The sequence below is a fragment of the Myotis yumanensis genome, unplaced genomic scaffold (assembly GCF_028538775.1).
Source record: "Myotis yumanensis isolate MYYU_CA2020_CCGP unplaced genomic scaffold, mMyoYum1.0.hap1 SCAF_1, whole genome shotgun sequence".
NCBI classification, from domain to species: domain Eukaryota; kingdom Metazoa; phylum Chordata; class Mammalia; order Chiroptera; family Vespertilionidae; genus Myotis; species Myotis yumanensis.
The window spans coordinates 91,023,930-91,044,573 of record NW_027223752.1 but is presented as its reverse complement, the minus strand read 5'-3'; the positions used below and the strand labels follow the sequence as shown (position 1 = coordinate 91,044,573).

Below are 20,644 nucleotides of genomic sequence, written 5' to 3'. Positions count from 1 at the left end.
TATACTACTGGTAGGAATAACACATCTACACATCTGAAGGCTAGCCCTCTGACATAGTCAAATGTGAAAGAAGTATAGGAGAATATCAGTCTTGTCTTGTGGCAGATGCTAATCATAAACACAATGGCCTGACATATATACAGATACACCTAGTCAACACTATTTGATGCCATCCTGTGAAAATAAACCAAAATTAACAGAGTAGCTACTCAGATACATTTAGTTGTTCAGTGATTAAATAAGGCATCCTTCAATGATTTCAATTGCTGCAGCCCCTGGCTAAGGATGGTTTGCAGCAGAGCAAGTAAAACTCCAAAAAACAGCTGGCTATTCTTCAGCTCAGGATTGACAAAGGAAAAGGGTTTTACCACACTAACAGATACTGAGTTTAGGTCTATTCAATGTCTATGCAAGAAACAATGAACCAAGTAGAGAGATGGATGGACTTTTGTTTTGATAAATGAGGGTGATGGGACTCTTCACAGAACATAGACCTTATCTCTGAGATATTTCAAAGATAAAGCACCTAAAGCCTGAGCAAAACAAAACAACTTTCTGAGATTCCTTCAACCCATCAGTATGTTAGGAATATCACCTGTCTTAATATTCTAGGTATAAAAGCGGTTATAAAAATAAATCAGGAAAGCAGCAAAGAAAAAGTCATTCCTATAACACGATTATGGAATTCATCCAAGAACCTTTCCCAGAGATAATCAGAGCAACTGTAGCATCAGATGAAACCCAAGGGTCCACAGGACAATGAAAAGAAGAAGCAAATTATAAATGAGAAGCTTTGAGAGTTCCACTGCATTAAAATTTAATCATCCATCTCAACAACTTCAGTAACACCCCTAATTCTAATCCCTGGAAAAAAAAACAGCAAGATGACTTCAGAAATAAGTAGAGTTCACTATCATTCTTTATGAATTTAAATTACTTTTAAGAAATCTTAGTTGCTTCTTTGCAGTTCTTCCTGGAGCTGAGTGCTACTATTAAAGGTCAATTGCCCAAGCTGATTTTCCACAATTTCTCTGTCTCATAAGCCCACACACAATTCCTAAACATGAAAAATGCTTAATGCCTTAAGACAGATAGAGCAGAATATTGTCATGAGTTCAAATATTCTATCCCCCAACAACAGAAAAAATAAATGGGTCCTACTCAAAAAAAGTCTCACATTTAATCATTAATAAGTTCAATGTCATCTATAATAATAAAAGCATAATATGATAATTAGACCAGGCATCCTTCCAGAGGAAGCTGGGGCTGCGCAAGGGAAGCCCAGGTCCTGGGTACCAGAGGGAAGCCAGTTCCAGCAGCCAGGGAAGGAAGGCCTACTTTTGCACAAATTTCGTGCATTGGGCCTCTTGTCTTCAATAAAATTACTTGACATTTCAATTTTAGTAACCTTTCTCCTCAGGCCTTAAAATTTCCCCACTCTATTAGGTAAGTACATTAAAAGACATTCCTTAGTAAAACAAAGTAGTAATGAATTCACAAGTATTCTTTTTTTTTTTTTTTTATAATAATTTTTATTTCTTAAATTATTACAAAGAGTATTACATATGTCTCCTTTTTTCCCCCCCTTGACATTCCCCCGGCCCCTACCCCCCACCCCCCCCCCCCCGCCCCGTGTCTTGTGTCCATTGGTTAATCTTATATGCATGCATATAAGTCCTACAGTTGGTCTCTTAATCCCCCCCCCCAACCCTCCCCAGGCTTCCCACTGTAGTTTAACATTCTGTTCAATGTTGCTCTGCTTCTGTATCTACCCCTGTTCATCAGTCCATACTGATCCCCTTTATTTGTCCCAACCTCACTGGAGTAGTCTCAACCTCACCAGGGCTGTCTGAGCCTCACCAGAGCCGTTTCAACCTCACCGGGGTCGTCCCTACCTCACGGGGGCCGTTTCAACCTCACCGGGGTCGTCCCTACCACACCGGGGCCGTACCAACCTGACCGGGGTTGTCCCTACCACACCGGGGCCGTTTCGACCTGACCGGGGTTGTCCCTACCAGACCAGGGTCGTCCCTACCTCACGGGGGCTGTTTCAACCTCACTGGGGTCGTTCCTACCTCACGGGGGCCGTTTCAACCTCACCGGGGCCGTCCCGACCTCACCAGGGCCGTTTCAACCTCACCAGGGTCATCCCTACCACACCGGGGCCGATTCAACCTGACCGGGGTTGACCCTACCACACCGGGGCCGTTTCGACCTGACCAGGGTCGTCCCTACCTCACGAGGGCCGTTTCAACCTCACCGGGGTCGTCCCTACCACACCGGGGCCGTTTCAACCTGACCAGGGTTGTCCCTACCTCACGGGGGCCGTTTCAACCTCACCGGGGTCGTCTCTACCTCACGGGGGCCGTTTCAACCTCACCGGGGTCGTCCCTACCACACCGGGGCCGTTTCAACCTGACCGGGGTTGTCCCTACCACACCGGGGCCGTTTCAACCTGACCGGGGTTGTCCCTACCACACCGGGGCCGTTTCGACCTGACTGGGGTTGTCCCTACCACACCGGGGCCGTTTCGACCTGACCAGGGTCGTCCCTACCTCACGGGGGCCGTTTCAACCTCACCGGGGTCGTCCCTACCACACCGGGGCAGTTTCAACCTGACCGGGGTTGTCCCTACCACACCGGGGCCGTTTCAACCTGACTGGGGTCGTCCCTACCTCACAGGGGCCGTTTCAACCTCACCGGGGTCGTCCCTACGACAACGGGGCCGTTTCAACCAGACCGGGGTTGTCCCTACGACACCGGGGCCGTTTCGACCTGACCGGGGTTGTCCCTACCAGACCAGGGTCGTCCCTACCTCACGGGGGCTGTTTCAACCTCACTGGGGTTGTTCCTACCTCACGGGGGCCGTTTCAACCTCACCGGGGCCGTCCCGACCTCACCAGGGCCGTTTCAACCTCACCAGGGTCATCCCTACCACACCGGGGCCGATTCAACCTGACCGGGGTTGACCCTACCACACCGGGGCCGTTTCGACCTGACCAGGGTCGTCCCTACCTCACGAGGGCCGTTTCAACCTCACCGGGGTCGTCCCTACCACACCGGGGCCGTTTCAACCTGACCAGGGTTGTCCCTACCTCACGGGGGCCGTTTCAACCTCACCGGGGTCGTCTCTACCTCACGGGGGCCGTTTCAACCTCACCGGGGTCGTCCCTACCACACCGGGGCGGTTTCAACCTGACCGGGGTTGTCCCTACCACACCGGGGCCGTTTCAACCTGACTGGGGTCGTCCCTACCTCACGGGGGCCGTTTCAACCTCACCGGGGTCGTCCCTACCTCACGGGGGCCGTTTCGACCTGACCAGGGTCGTCCCTACCTCACGGGGGCCGTTTCAACCTCACCGGGGTCGTCCCTACCTCACGGGGGCCGTTTCAACCTCACCGGGGTCGTCCCTACCACACCGGGGCTGTTTCGACCTGACCAGGGTCGTCACTACCTCACAGGGGCCGTTTCAACCTCACCGGGTCGTCCCTAACTCACGGGGGCCGTTTCAACCTCACCGGGGCCATCCCGACCTCACCAGGGCCGTTTCAACCTCACCGGGGTAGTCCCTACCACACCGGGGCCGTTTCAACCTCACCAGGGTCGTCCCTACCACACCGGCACCGTTTCGACCTGACCGGGGTCGTCCCTACCTCACCGGGGCCGTTTCAACCTCACCGGGGTCGTCCCTACCTCACGGGGGCCGTTTCAACCTCACTGGGGTTGTCCCTACCACACCGGGGCCGTTTCGACCTGACTGGGGTCGTCCCTACCTCCCGGGGGCCGTTTCAACCTCACCGGGGTCGTCCCTACCTCACGGGGGCCGTTTCAACCTGACCAGGGTTGTGCCTACCACACCGGGGCCGTTTCGACCTGACCGGGGTCGTCCCTACCTCACGGGGGCCGTTTCAACCTCACCGGGGTCGTCCCTACCACACCGGGGCCGTTTCGACCTGACTGGGGTCGTCCCTACCTCACGGGGGCTGTTTCAACCTCACTAGGGTCGTCCCTACCTCACGGGGGCCGTTTTAACCTCACCGGGGTTGTCCCTACCTCACGGGGGCCGTTTCAACCTGACCGGGGTTGTCCCTACCACACCGGGGCCGTTTCGACCTCACCGGGGCCATCCCGACCTCACCAGGGCCATCCCAGCCTTACCGGGGAAACAGGAAGTTTGGCCCTCTGTCCCCTGCCGGCGGCTCCCCACCAGACAAAATCTCCAGGCGCTCCTGGTGGTTGAACATCCAGCACTCCTGCCCTCCACCAAGTGCACAGACTGTCTGTCTGCTGTCCCCCAGCGCCCCACAAGAGACTGGGACCAGTGGGCATGTTTGTGCGCTTGCTGGTACAGCAGCTCCACAGTGCCGGCCCAGTCAGGCCCAGCCCTGGCCGGCCCCCGACCCGACTCTGCCCCCCGATTGCGTCCCTCCCAGATTCAATGCGCTTCTTTCTATGCGAGGAGTTGAAATCTGCAGTTTGTTGGGTTGGGCTCTGTACTTGGTGTCACATCCTACTCAGTCTCAATGTTCTTTCTCTCCTTCCAGTTGTAGAGCTTCCACTGGGCCAACTTTTCCATGGTTCTGTATGATAGGTGTTTGTCTGATATTTGGTAGTTTCGATGTTGTTGTGTGAGGTAGCACGCACAGGTCTCTTCCTTATGCCGCCATCCTGGTTCTCCTGGGTCTGCTTCTTGAGTGTGTCTCCCATGGCTGCGAGCAGTTGAAGTCTGCAATTTGTTGGGATAGGCTGCAAAAGCGCAGGTGGGTCTTTTTGTGCACCTGGCACAGCTTGGATGGGGATGTAAATTGATTAGGGCTGAGTCTCAGGGAGTCGCCATGGCGGAGCAAATAGCACTGGCTGTGTCTCCGCGGCCCCTTGAATCTCTGCCAGGGCTTTGTGTCCCCCAGTGCCGGCGAGCAGCTGTGCAACAGAGTCTCCCTCGCTTTCTGATGGCTGCAAGGCCGTGCTGCCTCTCCCCGTAGGGTCTGGTGCCTCATGATCCCACCTGAACCAGCTCAGTGGATTTGAAAGTTTGCAGAAGCAAAGGCGTTTCTACTTGTGAGTCTGGCACAGCCCAGATGGGAATGTAAATTGCGTAGGGCGGGGTCACAGGGAGTCGCCGGGGCGGAGACTCAGTGGCCCCTTGCCTATCCAGGACACCAGGACTTTGCGTCCCCCAGTGCCGGCGAGCAGCCGAGCGCCAGAGCCTCCCTCGCTTTCTGACAGCTGGAAGGCCGTGCTGTCTCTCGCCTTAGGGCCTGGGGCCTCAGAGACCCGCCCGAACCAGCTCAGTGGATTTGAGAGTTTGTAAAAGCACAGTCATTCCCTCTTGTGCCTCTGGCACAGCCCTGAGGGTAGGGCGGGGTCACAGGGAGCCCCCAGCGTGGAGGAAATAGCGATGGCGGCGTCTCCGCGCCCCTCGCCTCCCCGGGACACCAGGACTTCTTGTTCCTCAGTGCCGGCGAGCAGCCGCTCGTCAGAGCTTCCCTCGCTCTCCGACCACTGCAAGGCCGTGGCCGCCTCTCCCTGTGGGATCTGGGGCCTCAGAGACCCGCCCCGAGCAAGCCCAGAGGATTCGAGGGTTCGTAAAAAACAGAGAATCCATTTGCAGCCCGCGTGGCGTGTGACTGCGTACCTCTGGTTTTGGTGCCTCCGTAGCTCCCACTCAGTCTCACTGCGCTTCTTTCTTTTCTTCCAGTTGTAGATCTCCCACTGGGCCAACTTCCCCATGGTTCTGAGTGGCGGTTGTTTACTTCATAGTTGATAGTTTCAATGATGCTGTGAGAGAGCAGCACACACAGGTCCGCTCCCTACGCCGCCATCTTGGTTCTCTCCCCACAAGTATTCTTGTTAAAATGATTTATCATCACAAAACTGTGAAAGAAAGCAGCTATTTCTACCAATAAAAATCATTTTGGAAAGCTTAGTAAAAATCCTTAACATGGTCACAAAAAAGAATATTTACATTAGTGAAATGCAGCAACACATCTTTTTGTGTAATTACCACTTATTCACTTGCAATTTCAGTTGAAAACCTTTCCACTCAATAATTTCTGGGGCTATAATTTGCCCATACTATAATATGAAATTTGAATATCGTGTTATTTGGAAAGTTAAAAAAGACAAGTAATGGTATTCGTTCTTTTGTTCTTTTTTTTTTAAAGTTACATTCTTGCTTAGATGATAGTTTTCCCAACTGCACGTGGATTTTATTCTAATCTCCATTGATTTCCCAAAGCAACTGGTCATTTGCAGCCATTATGATGGCAACCTGTTGAGGTTTTTGTATAATATGCTTTCTACAAACTGGCTAGATTTTCCATCCCCATAATTTTGTATAAAAACATATGCAAATTGCCCAGTTGGCATAACTCAGTGGTTGAGCATCGACCTATGAACCAGGAGGCCTCAGTTCGATTCCCAGTAAAGGCATATGCCTGGGTTGTGGGCTCAATCCCTGGTGTGAGGCATGCAGGGAGCAGCAGATCAATGACTCTCTCTCATCATTGATGTTTCTCTCTCTCTCTCTCTCTCTCTCCTTCTCACTTCCTCTCTGAAATAAGTAAAAATTTAAAAGATGGAAGAAAAGAATCCACATTCCTTTAAGTCAGGGGTGAGGAACGTCTAGCCCACAGGTCATATAAGGCCCATGAAATATCTGGTCTGACTCTGCCAAGGCATTAGGGGTGAGTTAAATGTTTGACCAAATATAGCAGGCTAATTTTTAAGTTGATAATTTTGTATGGCCCGTGAATGACGTTATAAATATCCAAATGACCCTTGGTAGAAAAAAGGTTTCTCACACCTGCTTTAATTAAATGCCTTAATAGTAGTTCAGTTTATTTCTTGGGGGACTTAAAATCAGCTTGTCAACACACGAAGTATTCTTTCTAAGCTTTTCAGATTTCCAGTAACTCATCTATACCAGAAGAAAGCTTATGTAATGGCAGCCAATTTGCAAACATCAAATTTAAGATTACAGCTTCAGTAAAACAGAAAGAGAGAAATTAAAGCTCACTTCAAGTACTTATGTTGGCAGAGACTGAACTTAATACTTAATAAAAGACTGACAGCAAGGGCTCCGTTTTGCCATCACTCATGTGCTGTATGTACCAGTTTTCACATTACTTTAATCAAGAAACAGACATAATGAGTCTATCACTTAAGGTATGCAAATTCATTACTATTTCTTTGGAAAAGTTTGACATCTTGGCTCATGTCACATATTTTCAAACTAAGTATGAATTCCACTAAAAGGACAAAGAACAAAGAAACTAGAATAGCTTAGCTTTAGTAAGTGTATATGTTCCTGAAACAAGAAAACAACTAAGTGGGTCTTATAATATAAAACTGCTAGGGTCAATTTTGTAATCACTAGATCTTCAAGTTTCCTTCAAAATGTGAAGAAGAATCCTTACTCTACCCAAAGCAATCTACAGATTCAATGCAATCCCCATTAAAATACCAACGGCATATTTCACAGAACTAGAACAAACTCCCCCAAAATTCATATAGAATAAAAAAAGACCCTGGATAGCCGCAGGAATCCTGAGAAAGAAGAACAAAGTAGGATGGATCTCAATACCAGATATCAAGCTGTATTACAAAGCCACGGTTCTCAAAACTGCCTGATACTAGCACAAAAACAGACATAGACGAATGGAACAGAACAGAGAACCCAGAAATCAACCCAAGCTATTATGCTCAATTAATATTTGACAAAGGAGGCAACAGCATACAATGGAGTCAAGACAGTCTCTTCAATAAATGGTGTTGGGAAAATTGAACAGATACATACAAAAAAATGAAACTAGACCACCAACTTACACCATATACAAAAATAAACTCAAAATGGATAAAGGACTTAAACATAAGACGGGAAACCATAAAAATCTTAGAGGAATCCACAGGCAGCAAAATATCAGACATATTTTTGAGTTTCCTCAAAAAAATTAAAAATGGAACTCCCATTTGACCCAGTAATCCCACTTTTAGGAATATATCCCAAAAATCAGAATGGATATATGCATCCCTATGTTCATAGCAACACAATTTATAATAGCTAAGATTTGGAAACAGCCTAAGTGCCCATCAGCAGATGAGTGGATTGAAAAACTGTGGTACATCTACACTGTACCACAGCATAGTGGAATACTACACTGTGGTAAAAAAGGAACTCTTACCATTCACAACAGCAAGGATGGACATGGAGAGCATTATGCTAAGCAAAATAAGCCAGGAGAAAGATAAATATCACATGATCTCACTCATTTGTAGAATATAATGAACAACATAAACTGATGAACAAAAATAGAGACAGAAAAGCATCTAACAAACCATCAAACCTCAGAGGGAAGGCAGGGGGAGATGGGTAGGGGGTGCGGGTTAAGAGATCAACCAAAGGACTTGTATGCATGCATATAAGCATAACCAATAAACACAGACACTAGGGAGGTGAGGACATGTGCTGGGAAGGTGCAGGGGGAGTGGTTGGGGAGAGGTCAATGGGAGAAAAAGAAGACATATGGAATACTTTAATCAATAAAGAATAAATTTTAAAAAAAGAAGAGCCAAAACCGGTTTAGCTCAGTGGATAGAGCGTCGGCCTGTGGACTGAAAGGTCCCAGGTTCGATTCCGGTCAAGGGCATGTACCTGGGTTGCGGGCACATCCCCAGTAGGAGGTGTGCAGGAGGCAGCTGATCGATGTCTCTCTCTCTCATTGATGTTTCTAACTCTCTATCTCTCTCCCTTCCTCTCTGTAAAAAATCAATAAAATATATTTTAAAAAAATAAAAATAAAAATAAAATAAAAAATAAAAAAAGAAGAATCCTTATTGTCTTATAATTATCCAGAATTTACCATTGTAATTGACTCCAACAAGTAAAATTCAAACAAAAGCATCTTGAATAGTAGACAATGTCTATAACTTTGAATGAGAAAAAAAAAAAAACACATGGAAATACTCTTTAGTAAATACAGTAATTTTGATCTAGATCCATGGAAAATAAAAAGCCCAATAAAAGAAACAAAAAAAGGTATTCAATTTTATGTTCATTATAATTAGAAATAAATTTTAATAAACTAATTTCACTTAAAACCATTTTTCAAGAAAAATTATTAGTTATTCCAATTTTTCATTTTTGATTATAGCATTTCTTGTTCTTAAAGCTTTATATTTGATAGCATTATGAGAAAATGTAATAACAAAAATAGTAAATATTAAAGATTTACTCAAAAAAACTACTCTATTGATGACACTGAAGACTAAAGTTTTGAGTGGTTTTTTTTTTTTAAACACTTTAAGACAAATATGATAAAAATCTGATTAGAGAAAATAATTTTCATCTCTTCTAACACAAATATATTATACTAGAGGCCTGTTGCATGAAGAGATTCATGCAATAGGCCTTCCCTTCCCTTGGCTGCTGGCACCGGTTTACCTCTGGCACCCGGGACCCAGGCCTTCGCTCTGGCCGTGCTCCAGCCGGAGCCAGCCCCGGAGCCATCCGGCTTCGCTGCTCCAGCCCCGGGGCAGTCAGGCTTCGCTCCGCCGCCTGGAGCCTATGTATGCAAATTAACCACCATCTTTGGTGGGTTAATTTGCATACTCTCCTGATTGGCTGGTTAGCGTAACGAAGGTACAGTAAATTTACATGTTTGTCTATTATTAGGTAAGATACTTTCTATTCAAATACTCCCATATATCCACACATCCGCCTATATAATAAAGAGGTAATAAACAAATTAACCCTCATGCCCTCACAAAATGGCTGCCTATGACCAGGCCAGCAGCGGGGTTAGTGAGGGACGACCAAATGACTGAACAGCAGGCTGCATGGGGTGACCAGGCCAGCAGGGGAGCTGTGAGGGGCGATCAGGCCAGCATGGGGGCAATAAGAGGGGGCCAGGCTGGAGGGGGGGCCAGTTAGGGGCAACCAGGCCGGCAGGGGGGGCAGGTAGGGGCGGCCAGGCCGGCAGATGGGGCATGAAGGGGTGACCAGGCCAGCAGGGGGAGTAGTTAGGGGAGATCAGGCCGGCACGCAGAGGCATTTAGGGGCAACCAGGCAGGCAGGCAAGTGAGCGATAAGGAGCCAGCAGTCCAGGATTGTGAGAGGGATGTCCGACTGCTGGTTTAGGCCTGATCCCCGAGATTGGGCCGAAACCGGCAGTCAGACATCCCCCAAGGGGTCCCAGATTGGAGAGGATGCAGGCTGGGTTGAGGGGACCACCCCCTCCCCATGCACGAATTTCGTGCACCAGGCCTCCAGTTTAATATAAAGAGACAATAGTGATGAGCTAACTTTTGATCACTTATTATGTGCCACATACTGTTAAATACATTATACTTACAGCAATTTTGTAACTGAGTGATTACTCACAGCAATTGTTACCCCTATTTTATATATGGGGAGGGTAGGCAAGGGTTAAGGCAAAAAAAGGCTAAACAATTCACCCAAAAGGATATATACATCCCTATGTTCATAGCAGCACAATTTACAATAGCTAAGATTTGGAATCAGCCTAAGTGCCCATCAGCAGATGAATGGATTAGAAAACTGTGGTACATCTACACAATGGAATACTACGCTGCTGTAAAAAGGAAGGAACTCCTACCATTTGCAACAGCATGGATGGACCTGGAGAGCATTATGCTAAATGAAATAAGTCAGTCAGAGAAAGATAAATATCACATGCTCTCACTCATTCGTGGATTATAATGAACAACATAAACCGATGAACAAAAACAGATGTAGAGACAGAGAAGCATCGATCAGATGCTTAAAACTCAGAGGAAAGGTAGGGGAGGGTGGGGGTAAGGGGGAAGAGATCAACCAAAGGACTTGTATGCATGCATATAAGCATAAGCGATGGATGTGGACAACAGGGGCTGAGGGTGAGGGCAGGATTGGGGGTATGAGGGGACATTGGGGGGATAAGGACACATTTGTAATATCTTAATCAGTAAAGGGGAAAAAATTTTTGCCTTAGAAATGTTATGGAAAAGACTTATAATAAAAAAATTTTAAAAAAAGAAAGAAAACAAAACCCATCAAAAAAAAACAAAAACAACAATTCACCCAAACCTTCAAACCTACACAGTAAGTGACAGAGGTGGAATTCAAACCCAGGCAGCCTAGCTTCATATCTGATTTCAGAATTACTATACTACACTGAGTGCACACAGCACATAGTAAAATGCCTGACTTTAATTTAGTACACAGCAGGTACTAAATATAAATAAAAGTGTAACCATTATCATACTATTTATCTCTTTTTACTTACTCTGTGATAATTCTGGATTTCCTTTCAGATTCATCATCTTTGGAATTGATGGGCCATATACATCTACATCTAACAAACCAATCTCCTTTGACTGTAAGAAAACAGAATTTATCATTATTCCCATTCTTCATCAATGCCAAAGCACATAACAGTAAATCTAACTATAGAAAAGACAATTTACAAAATATTCCAAATTCATGACCTGAATTTCAAAGCAACAGTAAGGTAAAAGAGTATAAATTGCTTCAGATAAATACATTTTGTTGGCTTACTGGAGAACTCACCAGAGAAATCCACTGCAAAGCTCACATTTCCCATATAGTCTCAAACAGACTAAGACTTTCTGATCTAAGAATTTAACAAATTACGTGCACACAATGTTAAAGGAATTCAAATGGCCAACAATACCCCAGGAAGATATAGCATTAACTTTTTGGAAAGGTCATCTAACACACCAAAGAATACAAAAATTACAAAAGAAATCACAGAAACATGATCATAATTAAAGCAAGTGAGAAATTCTGATGCAGATCTGGCATGGAAATGCTAAGGAGGATAGTGGTAGACATAATACAAAGACACAGGTGTAAGTCACAGTTAAACACTCAAGGTCTTCTGGAGAGTCATAAACAACTGAAACTGTTTTCTTTGATGACCCATCCAGCTGCCTAAGGATAGAATATCCTAATTGTTCTCTTCACTTGCTGCCAGCTAATCAGCAGCTTAGCCAAAGAAAGGAAAACAAAACTCACTATTCCTAAATATGCCTATTTTTCTTCTCCCCCTCCTTTCTCCTTAGATAAATTAAATCAATCTGTTACTGGTTTTTCTCATGGACTAGCAAACTATATGCCTTTGAGTTATGTTTCAACAAGACTTACATTGTCCTCACTCTTACCCTGTATCTCTCTTAACTTCTCAAATAGAAATTTTTTTAATTAAACAATCCTTATCTTCCATATTATCTAGCTATTTCCAGGCACAAATTCACTTTTTAAATCTTGCTGTCTGGTTCCTATAAATACACAAAATAAAGTACATTCAACATTTATAACCCTAACTTTATACTGACTCAAATGCAGTTCTAAGAAAACCATTCAATGTCCCTGTGTGACTCACAGACTAAAAGACTAGGAATTAATATCTACCTCTACCAAAATCTCAGCTTCTTATAAAATAAATTAGAGGCCCAGTGCACGAAATTCGTACACTGTAAGGGGTGGGGGGGGGGGGGTCCCTCAGCCCGGCCTGCTCCCTCTCACAGTCAAGAGCCCTGCGATCAATTGCCCTGCAGAGGGAGGCCCCGCCCACCTGCCACAGCCCAGCGGTCGGTGGCCTGGGTCTCCCTCTTTGGGGCAATTGTGGAGCCCCCTGATTGATCACCCCGCGGCCAGTGGCCTGGGCCTCCCTCTGCGGGGCAATCATGGGGCAATGGCGAGGCCCCCAACCAATCACATTGCACCTGCCTTGGCTGGCATGGCGCCAGTGGGTGTCATAGCATGATCATCCGGATGGCTGTTAGGCCGTTCAGTCAATTTGCATATTATGCTTTTATTATTACAGACTAGAGACCCGTTGCACAAAAATTTGTGCACTCGGTGGGGGGGGGAGAGGGGGTCCCTCAGCCCGGCCTGTGCCCTCTCGCAGTCTGGGACCACTCAGGAGATAAGGACCTGCTGGCTTAGGCCTGCTCCTGGGTGGCAGAGGGCAGGCCCAATCCCTAGGTGCAGCCCCTGGTCGGTCTCAGAGCAGGGCCGATTGGGGAGTTGGGGCGCCACCCCCTGTCATGCACAGAGCAGGGTGGATTGGGAGGTTGCGATGCCACTCCTAGTCACGCTCAGGGTAGGGCCGATTGGGGGGTTGGGGCACTGCCCCCTGTCACACTCAAGGAAGGGTCGATGGGGAGGTAGCGGCGCCACCCCCTCTCACGCACAGAGCAGGGCCGATCAGGGGGTTGGGGCGCTGCCCCCTGTCACACTCAAGGCAGGGTCAATAGGGAGCTGCGGCGCCACCCCCTCTCACGCACAGAGCAGGGCCGATCAGGGGGTTGGGGCTCCGTATCCTGTCATACACAGAGCTGCAGGTCGATCAGGGGGTTGGGAAGCTCCCCCCTGTCACGCACAGAGGAGGGCCCATCAGGGGGTTGAGGAGCTCCCCGCTGTCACTCACAGAGCAGGGCCGATAGGGGGTTGGGGCACCGCACCCTGTCACACACAGAGCTGCAGGGCGATCAGAAGGTTGGGGAGCTCCCCCCTGTCACTCACAGAGTAGGGCCGATAGGAGAGTTGGGGCACCGCCCCCTGTCACACACAGAGCAGGGCAGATCAGGGGGTTGGGGCGCCGCCACTGTCACACTCAGGGCAGGGCCGATGGGGAGGTTATGGCTCTACCCCCTCACACACAGAGCAGGGCTCGTGGAGGGCGGGGGGGTGTTGGGGCGCCGCATCCTGTCACACACAGAGCCACAGGGCGATCAGGAGGTTTGGTTGCTGCCCTCTGTCATGCTGATCCCGGTGCCGGGAGGCCTCGCGGCTCCGCTGATCACGGTGCCAGGAGGCATATTACCCTTTTACTATATAGGATAGAGGCCTGGTGCATGGGTGGGGGCCGGCTGGTTTGCCCTGAAGGGTGTCCTGGATCAGGGTGGGGGTCCCCACTGGGGTGCCTGGCCAGCCTGGATGAGGGGATGATGGCTGTTTGCATCTGGTCACACCCCCTTCAGGGTAGGGGTCCCCACTGGGGTGCCTGGCCAGTCTGGGTGAGGGCCGTTTTCAGGCTGGCGGGTAACTGAAGCTCCCAACCTGTCCTTTTTTCCTTTATTTTTTTATTCTGGGCCAGCTTTAGCTCTGAGGCTTGGCTCCAACTCTGAGGCCTCGGCTTTTGAAAGCAGGTTTCTGGCCTTTGTTTACCTTCTGTATTTGAAACAATGTTGCAGTCCTGCTGGCTGAAGCCTGGCTGACTGAAAGGAGCTTTCTGGGGTTTTGTTTAGCTTCTATATTTGTTACAATGTTTCTTAGAGAGCAGCTGAGAGGCCGGCAAGGCAGGCGGGGAACCTGGCTTTCTCCGTCACTGGAGCAAGCAAGCCTCCCTGTTCGCGTCAGCTGCCTGGCTGCCGGCCGCCATCTTGTTTGGCAGTTAATTTGCATATCTCAGTGATTAGCCAATGGGAAGGGTAGCGGATGTATGGCTAATTACCACGTTTCTCTTTTATAAGATAGGATGAGACAACAGGAAGGACACTTACCTTTAACAGTATATAAAATTTAGGTTTAATGAGTTTTATTAGTTTTCAAATAGTAGAAACATTCAATGAGAAATTCTGACCCACTTTAACTCCTTTTGAAACCACAAACAAAAAATTTAGTTGAATTAAAACAGAAGAGTCTACTGTTATACCTTTCATCCTAGAATTCACCTCTTTTCCATATCTTTTCTCCTGATACCTACAAAAACTAAAAACTACCACAAAATAATAATAAAGGATGATTAAAACAAAACATGTTCTAAGATTCTTTTTCCTTGCTCTCTTATATTACTGATGGTTTTATAATAACTAGAAAGGGCTAAGTCCCAGGTTTCAAATTGATCTCCTAAAAATACCTGTCAAGTAAAATAACAGCTTTTTAAGTTTATGTTTTCATGAAACAAGAAAAAAACTAAGAGGTGTTTGCAATATAAGACTGGTAGGCTCAATTTTATCATCACTAGATCTTCAAATTTCTTTCAAAACATTAGGAATAATCTATCTTGTCTTCTAGAAGAAAACCATGCCTGACTAAATTGAACCCTTAGGCATCATGGTTCAAGGAAAAACTGAAGAGCTACCCTAAAATTTGCTGTAGTAGAAGTAAATTTTACATATATGTAGATGGTTGCTAATAAGAATAAAGGGTGCTGAAGGAGATTACAAGATTTTAACGTTCCTCTGCTTCCTAGAGAATGGAACTAAGAATACGGAAGATTCTTCTACGTTAGGTTCTCTGCATACTCCCCCTAGAGTAGCTACCCAGTGACCTTAACTTAATAGCAATGTTTACATACATCAAAAAGGAAAGAGAGGAGCCCTGGCTGGGTGGCTCAGCTTCTTGGAGCATTGTACTGCACAGCAAAGGGTTGTGGGGTCTATTCCGGTCAGGGCACCTAACTAGGTTGCAGGTTCAATCGTCTGTGGGGACGTGTACAGGAGACAACTGATCGAAGTTTCTCTCTTACATCAATGTTTCTCTCTCACTCTCCCCCCTTTCTCTTTCTCTCTCTCTCTCTCAAAAAAAAAAAAAAATTAAAAAAACATATCCTCAGGTAAAGATTTAAAAAAAGAAAGATAGAGAGAAGAAGTTATGAAGACCAGGAGGAAGAGAGGAAAGAGAAGAGAAAGAAAGAGAGGGGTAAAGGCAGGGAAGGAGGAAGGAAGAAAAACATGGAGGAAAGTTAATAAGCAATGTTATATTAAAATCCTGGATAAACTAGGCCATTATAGTCAGCTCTGTGTAAAATCAGAATCTCTAAAAACATGCCATCCTAAATCACCCAAATAAACACTTAGACTTCCCTGATTACATCTCCCCATTGCTTGAATTCTCTCCGGATGCCTAAGAACTTTACATTTCTCATTAATTTCTCATAGGTGGTATTATACCTACTTATGGATAAGAAAGCTGGGCACTAACAACCCAAAATGACTTTTTTTTAAAAAAGTATTCTTTCTTAGAATGGAGCACATGGGAAACAACACAAAAATACTAACCTCATAAATCTCCACCAGAACTTTAACATGATCTGACTACAAAAGACTTAAGAGATAGAGCAGGAGTCAGCACTTTTCCCTAAAAGAGTAAATAACAGTAAATATTTTAGGCTTTGTGGATCATTTGATCCACAACTACTCAACACTATCATTATTCCACCACAAGAGCCATAGATAAAATGTAAATTAATGAGCATAGCTGTGTTTGAATAAAATTTTACATACAGGCAAGATTTGGTCCATAGGTCATAGTATGCTGACATTAATTTAGAGAATACTTTCTCATGACCCAGTTACTGAATCACTCAACAATGTAATTTTGGTAGAGAGAGCCAAGAGCAGGAAGAAATGGATATCTCTTGGTGTCAGAGAAGCTATCTCAGTAAAAATTTACCTTCTCATCCTTAATTGGCTAGTTTTTAAAAATAATAGAGGACCAGGAGAACCAAGATGGCGGTGTAAGGTATAAACCTGTGTGTGCTGCCTCCCACAACAACACTGAAATTACAACTATAAGACAAAACAGCTATCATCCAGAACCACGGGAAAGCTGGCCGAGTGGAAGTTCTACAACTAGAAGGAAAGAAAGAAGCACATTGAGACCGGGTAGGAGGTGCAGAGGGGCCAAGAACAGAGGAACGAAGGCGCGCGCAAGGTGGCTGCAACTTGGTGCATGGTTTTTTTCAATCGGAAGGGGATACAAGCTCTCGAACGCACTGAGCTCATTTAAGGCGAGATTCTGAGGTCCCAGACTCCTATGGGGAGAAACTGGACTGTCTTGCAGCGGTTTGGAAAGTGAGGGGGGCTTTCTCACAGAGTTGCTTGCAGGGATCATTGTTGCTGTGGGGGCGTGGGACTGCAGAGATGCAGAGTCGCGGAGACGCCAGGAGTTGCAGACACACTGATGACAGTCACTCCGCCCTGGTGATTCTCTGAGACCCCGCCCCACTCAATTTACATCCACTCCCAAGCTGTGCTTAGCAGTGCAAAGGAATCACCTCAGCTTTTGCAGCCTAATCTAACTGCAGCTGGGTCAGAGAGCTCCAAAACTTCCAAACCCCAAACAAAGAGGAGAAATCTGCTGATATCGCTGTAGCTCCTGCTGGGTGGACTCACACAGTGGTTGACTTGGAGATCCAGGAGCCAGGGTACCCCTGGTCAGATACCAGATTTCAACTCCTCACATCCATAAGGGACACACTCAAGAGGCAGACTCAGTGAGCACCAAAGCCCCACTGAAGCAAGTCCTGCCCCATAAGGGTGTCTCCAGCACAGCAGTTCTTCCACTGTAGACACAGCGGGTCCTCGCAGTCAACCAAAAATGCGGAGACAAAGAAACATGTCACAAATGAAAGAAATGGAGGAAAGCAAACTAATGGAGGACATAGAGTTCAGAACCACAGTTATAAGATTACTCAAGAATCTTCTACGAACCTCCAAGGAACTTAGTGAGACCTTCAAGGATCTTAATGAGAATGCCAAAAAAATGGAAAAGGACCAGTCAGAAATTAAACATACACTGACTGAAATAAAGAATAATATACAGAGATCCAACAGCAGACGAGAGGATCCCAAGAATCAAGTCAAAGATTTGAAATATGAAGAAGCAAAAAACACCCAACCGGAAAAGCAAAACGAAAAAAGAATCCAAAAATATGAAGATAGTGTAAGGAGCCTCTGGGACAATTTCAAAAGTACCAACATCCGAATTATAGGGGTGCCAGAAGAAGAGAGAGAGCACGATACTGAAAGCTTATTAGAAGAAATCATGACAGAAAACTTCCCCTACCTGATTAAAGAAATAGACTTACAAGTCCAGGAAGTGAAGAGAACCCCAAACAAGAGGAATCCAAAGAGGACCACACCAAGACACATCATAATTAAAATGCCAAGGGCTAAAGACAAAGAGAGAATCTTAAAAGCAGCAAGAGAAAAACAGTTAGTTACCTACAAGGGAATACCCATACGACTGTCAGCTGATTTCTCAACAGAAACCATGCAGGCCAGAAGGGAGTGGCAAGAAATATTCAAAGTGATGAATAGCAAGAACCTACAACCAAGATTACTCTACCCAGCAAAGCTATCATGTAGAATTGAAGGTCAGATAAAGAGCTTCACAGACAAGAAAAAGCTAAAGGAGTTCATCACAACCAAACCAGGATTATATAAAATGCTGAAGGAGGAAAAAGAAGAAGAAGAAGAAGAAGTAGAAGAAGGAGGAGGAGGAAGAGGAGGAGGAGGAGGAGGAGGAGGAGGAGGAGGAGAAGAAGAAGAAGAAGAAGAAGAAGAAGAAGAAGAAGAAGAAGAAGAAGAAGAAAAAGGTAAAGATAAAATCTATGAACAATAAAGTGACAACAAATAAATACCTATCAACAAGTGAACCTAAAAATTAAGTCAGAATAAACTGGTGAATATAATAGAAGCAGGGGCAAAGAAAGGGAATGAACTGACAATTCTTGGGGGGAAGGGAGTGTGGGGGGTGCGGGAAGAGATTGGGGTAAAAAAAGAGGAACATCTGTAATAATCTGAACAATAAAGATTTATCAATTTAAAAAAAAAGAACCAATGAGGAAAGTAAAAAAAAATGAAACCTTCTCTCTCACTTTGCCCACCGATACTAATGAAAGGGGAATAAATTTCTATGTTTCTCTCAGCAGCAAAAGTCCCACTGATAATATCAAATGGAGTCATAAAGTTTTCTGTCGGACTATCAGTGTACATGTATACATTAAAAAATAAATGTATTTTTCATCATCAATAAATAAATAAATAAATAATAGAGGCCCTATCCAGTTTTGCTCAGTGGTTAGAGTGTCAGCCCTCAGCATGTACCTATGTTGCAGGCTTGATCCTGCCCTCATCAGGGCACATGCAGGAGGCAAGTAATCAATGTATCTCTCTCACATCAATGTTTGTCTCTCTTCCCCTCCCTTCCAACTTCTCTTAAAAAAAAATCAATGGAAAAAATATCCTGCCGAAACCGGTTTGGCTCAGTGGATAGAGCATCGGCCTGCGGACTGAAGGGTCCCAGGTTCAATTCCGGTCAAGGGCATGTACCTGGGTTGCGGGCATATCCCCAGTGGGAGATGTGCAGGAGGCAGCTGGTTGATGTTTCTCTCTCATCGATGTTTCTGACTCTCTATCTCTCTCCCTTCCTCTCTGTAAAAAATCAATAAAATATATTTTTTAAAAAATATCCTTGAGTGAGGATTAACAAAAAATAAATAAATAAGTAATGAAGGCACTTTTTAGGCTGTTTCACTGGAACTAAGTTAGCATGTCCTGCTTGGATTTTACATATCATAAATGAAATAGGTGTCCATTAAATAGAAATACTAAGGCCTATACTAATTAACATATATTATTCTTTGAATTGGCACAACTACTAAACCGGTAAAATTACCGTAGCTATGAAAGTTAGCTTATGCATATTTTCAAGTCTAGAATTCAATAATATTCAAAAGATACTAAATAAACTTTTCATTTGTTTTTCATAATTTACTCCATTATTTTAAATAGACTTCTAGACTTCTATTTTAAGTGTATAAATAGTCTTTCAATTTAAATTTTCAGTTTTATACTGTAGACCACGGATGTCAAACTCGCAGCCCACCGGCCACATGCAGCCTACAACAAATATTTTTGCAGCCCAGCCAATATAACGGTATGTAAGAAACGTTTTAATAAAAATTTCATAACTTAATATTTACAATATTCTGTTATACATAATTATTAATAATTAACTACAATGTTTGCTAATGACTGATTACTATAATCGTGTTGCATTCATTTCCCTTACATGCAGGAGCACCATTTCTCTCCACTAATACTAGCAGCAAATATTTTAGCAGCCAATTGCCATGTCATTAGTCTTATACTGACTTGTTGGTGTGAGCAACAGAAAATATTTTGCTTTCGGAGAACAAGAAAAATAAGTTTATTTGTGTTATGCTTACTAGAATTAATTTGTGAAGTTATTCAGTGCATGGTAAGTTAATGTTCAAAAAAAATGTTTAATTTTTATTAAAATGTTCTATTATTTTATGTTAACAATTACTCATTTATTTCAGCCCTCTGTATTCAGCATGTCTCTATCGAAATAAACCTAAGTTTCTATGGATATTGAAGCTTTTGTTTTTTTGCGGCCCACATAAACTTAAACCTTGTTTATTTGGCCCGTGTTAGCCTTTGAGTTTGACATGCTTGCTGTAGACAGTTTTATACTGTAGAGCAAAGTAGAGGCTATAAATAATATATGCAACTGGGTGTCAAACCAGCTAAGTTTTATGAATCCTTTCCACCTCACTCCTCCTAAGATAATTGTATTTAGTTTAAAAAAGCACAAATTAGGATTTTTCTTATCTTTCATTTCAGGGCAAAACTAAAGATCTACCCTAAAATATGCTATAGTAGAAGTAAGTTTTACATATACATAGATGGCTGCTAATATACATTATCACATAAGAATAGAGGGTGGTGAAGGATATTACAGAATTTTAAAGTATAATCAAAAGAATAATCACTACAAAAGCCTCACCAAATACACAACAGATAAAGAAAATGATTTTGAGTAAAAATAACTATAAACTTACTATTGTAAAATATAATTGCCAT

The 20,644-nt window shown here is 44.8% G+C and overlaps 1 protein-coding gene across 2 annotated transcripts in view; it reads right to left on the bottom strand.

Annotated features, from left to right (window-relative positions):
• The window catches only part of NUBPL (NUBP iron-sulfur cluster assembly factor, mitochondrial), a 240,215-nt gene that overhangs the window by 168,216 nt on the left and 51,355 nt on the right, over positions 1-20,644 (bottom strand). Inside the window, exon 4 of one of the 2 annotated variants that reach the window (XM_070427639.1) lies at positions 11,287-11,377. In XM_070427639.1, the coding sequence (XP_070283740.1) occupies positions 11,287-11,377 (91 nt within the window). Of the gene's footprint in view, positions 1-11,286; positions 11,378-20,644 lie in introns of those variants that run through there. The other variant, XM_070427647.1, reaches the window with a different exon arrangement.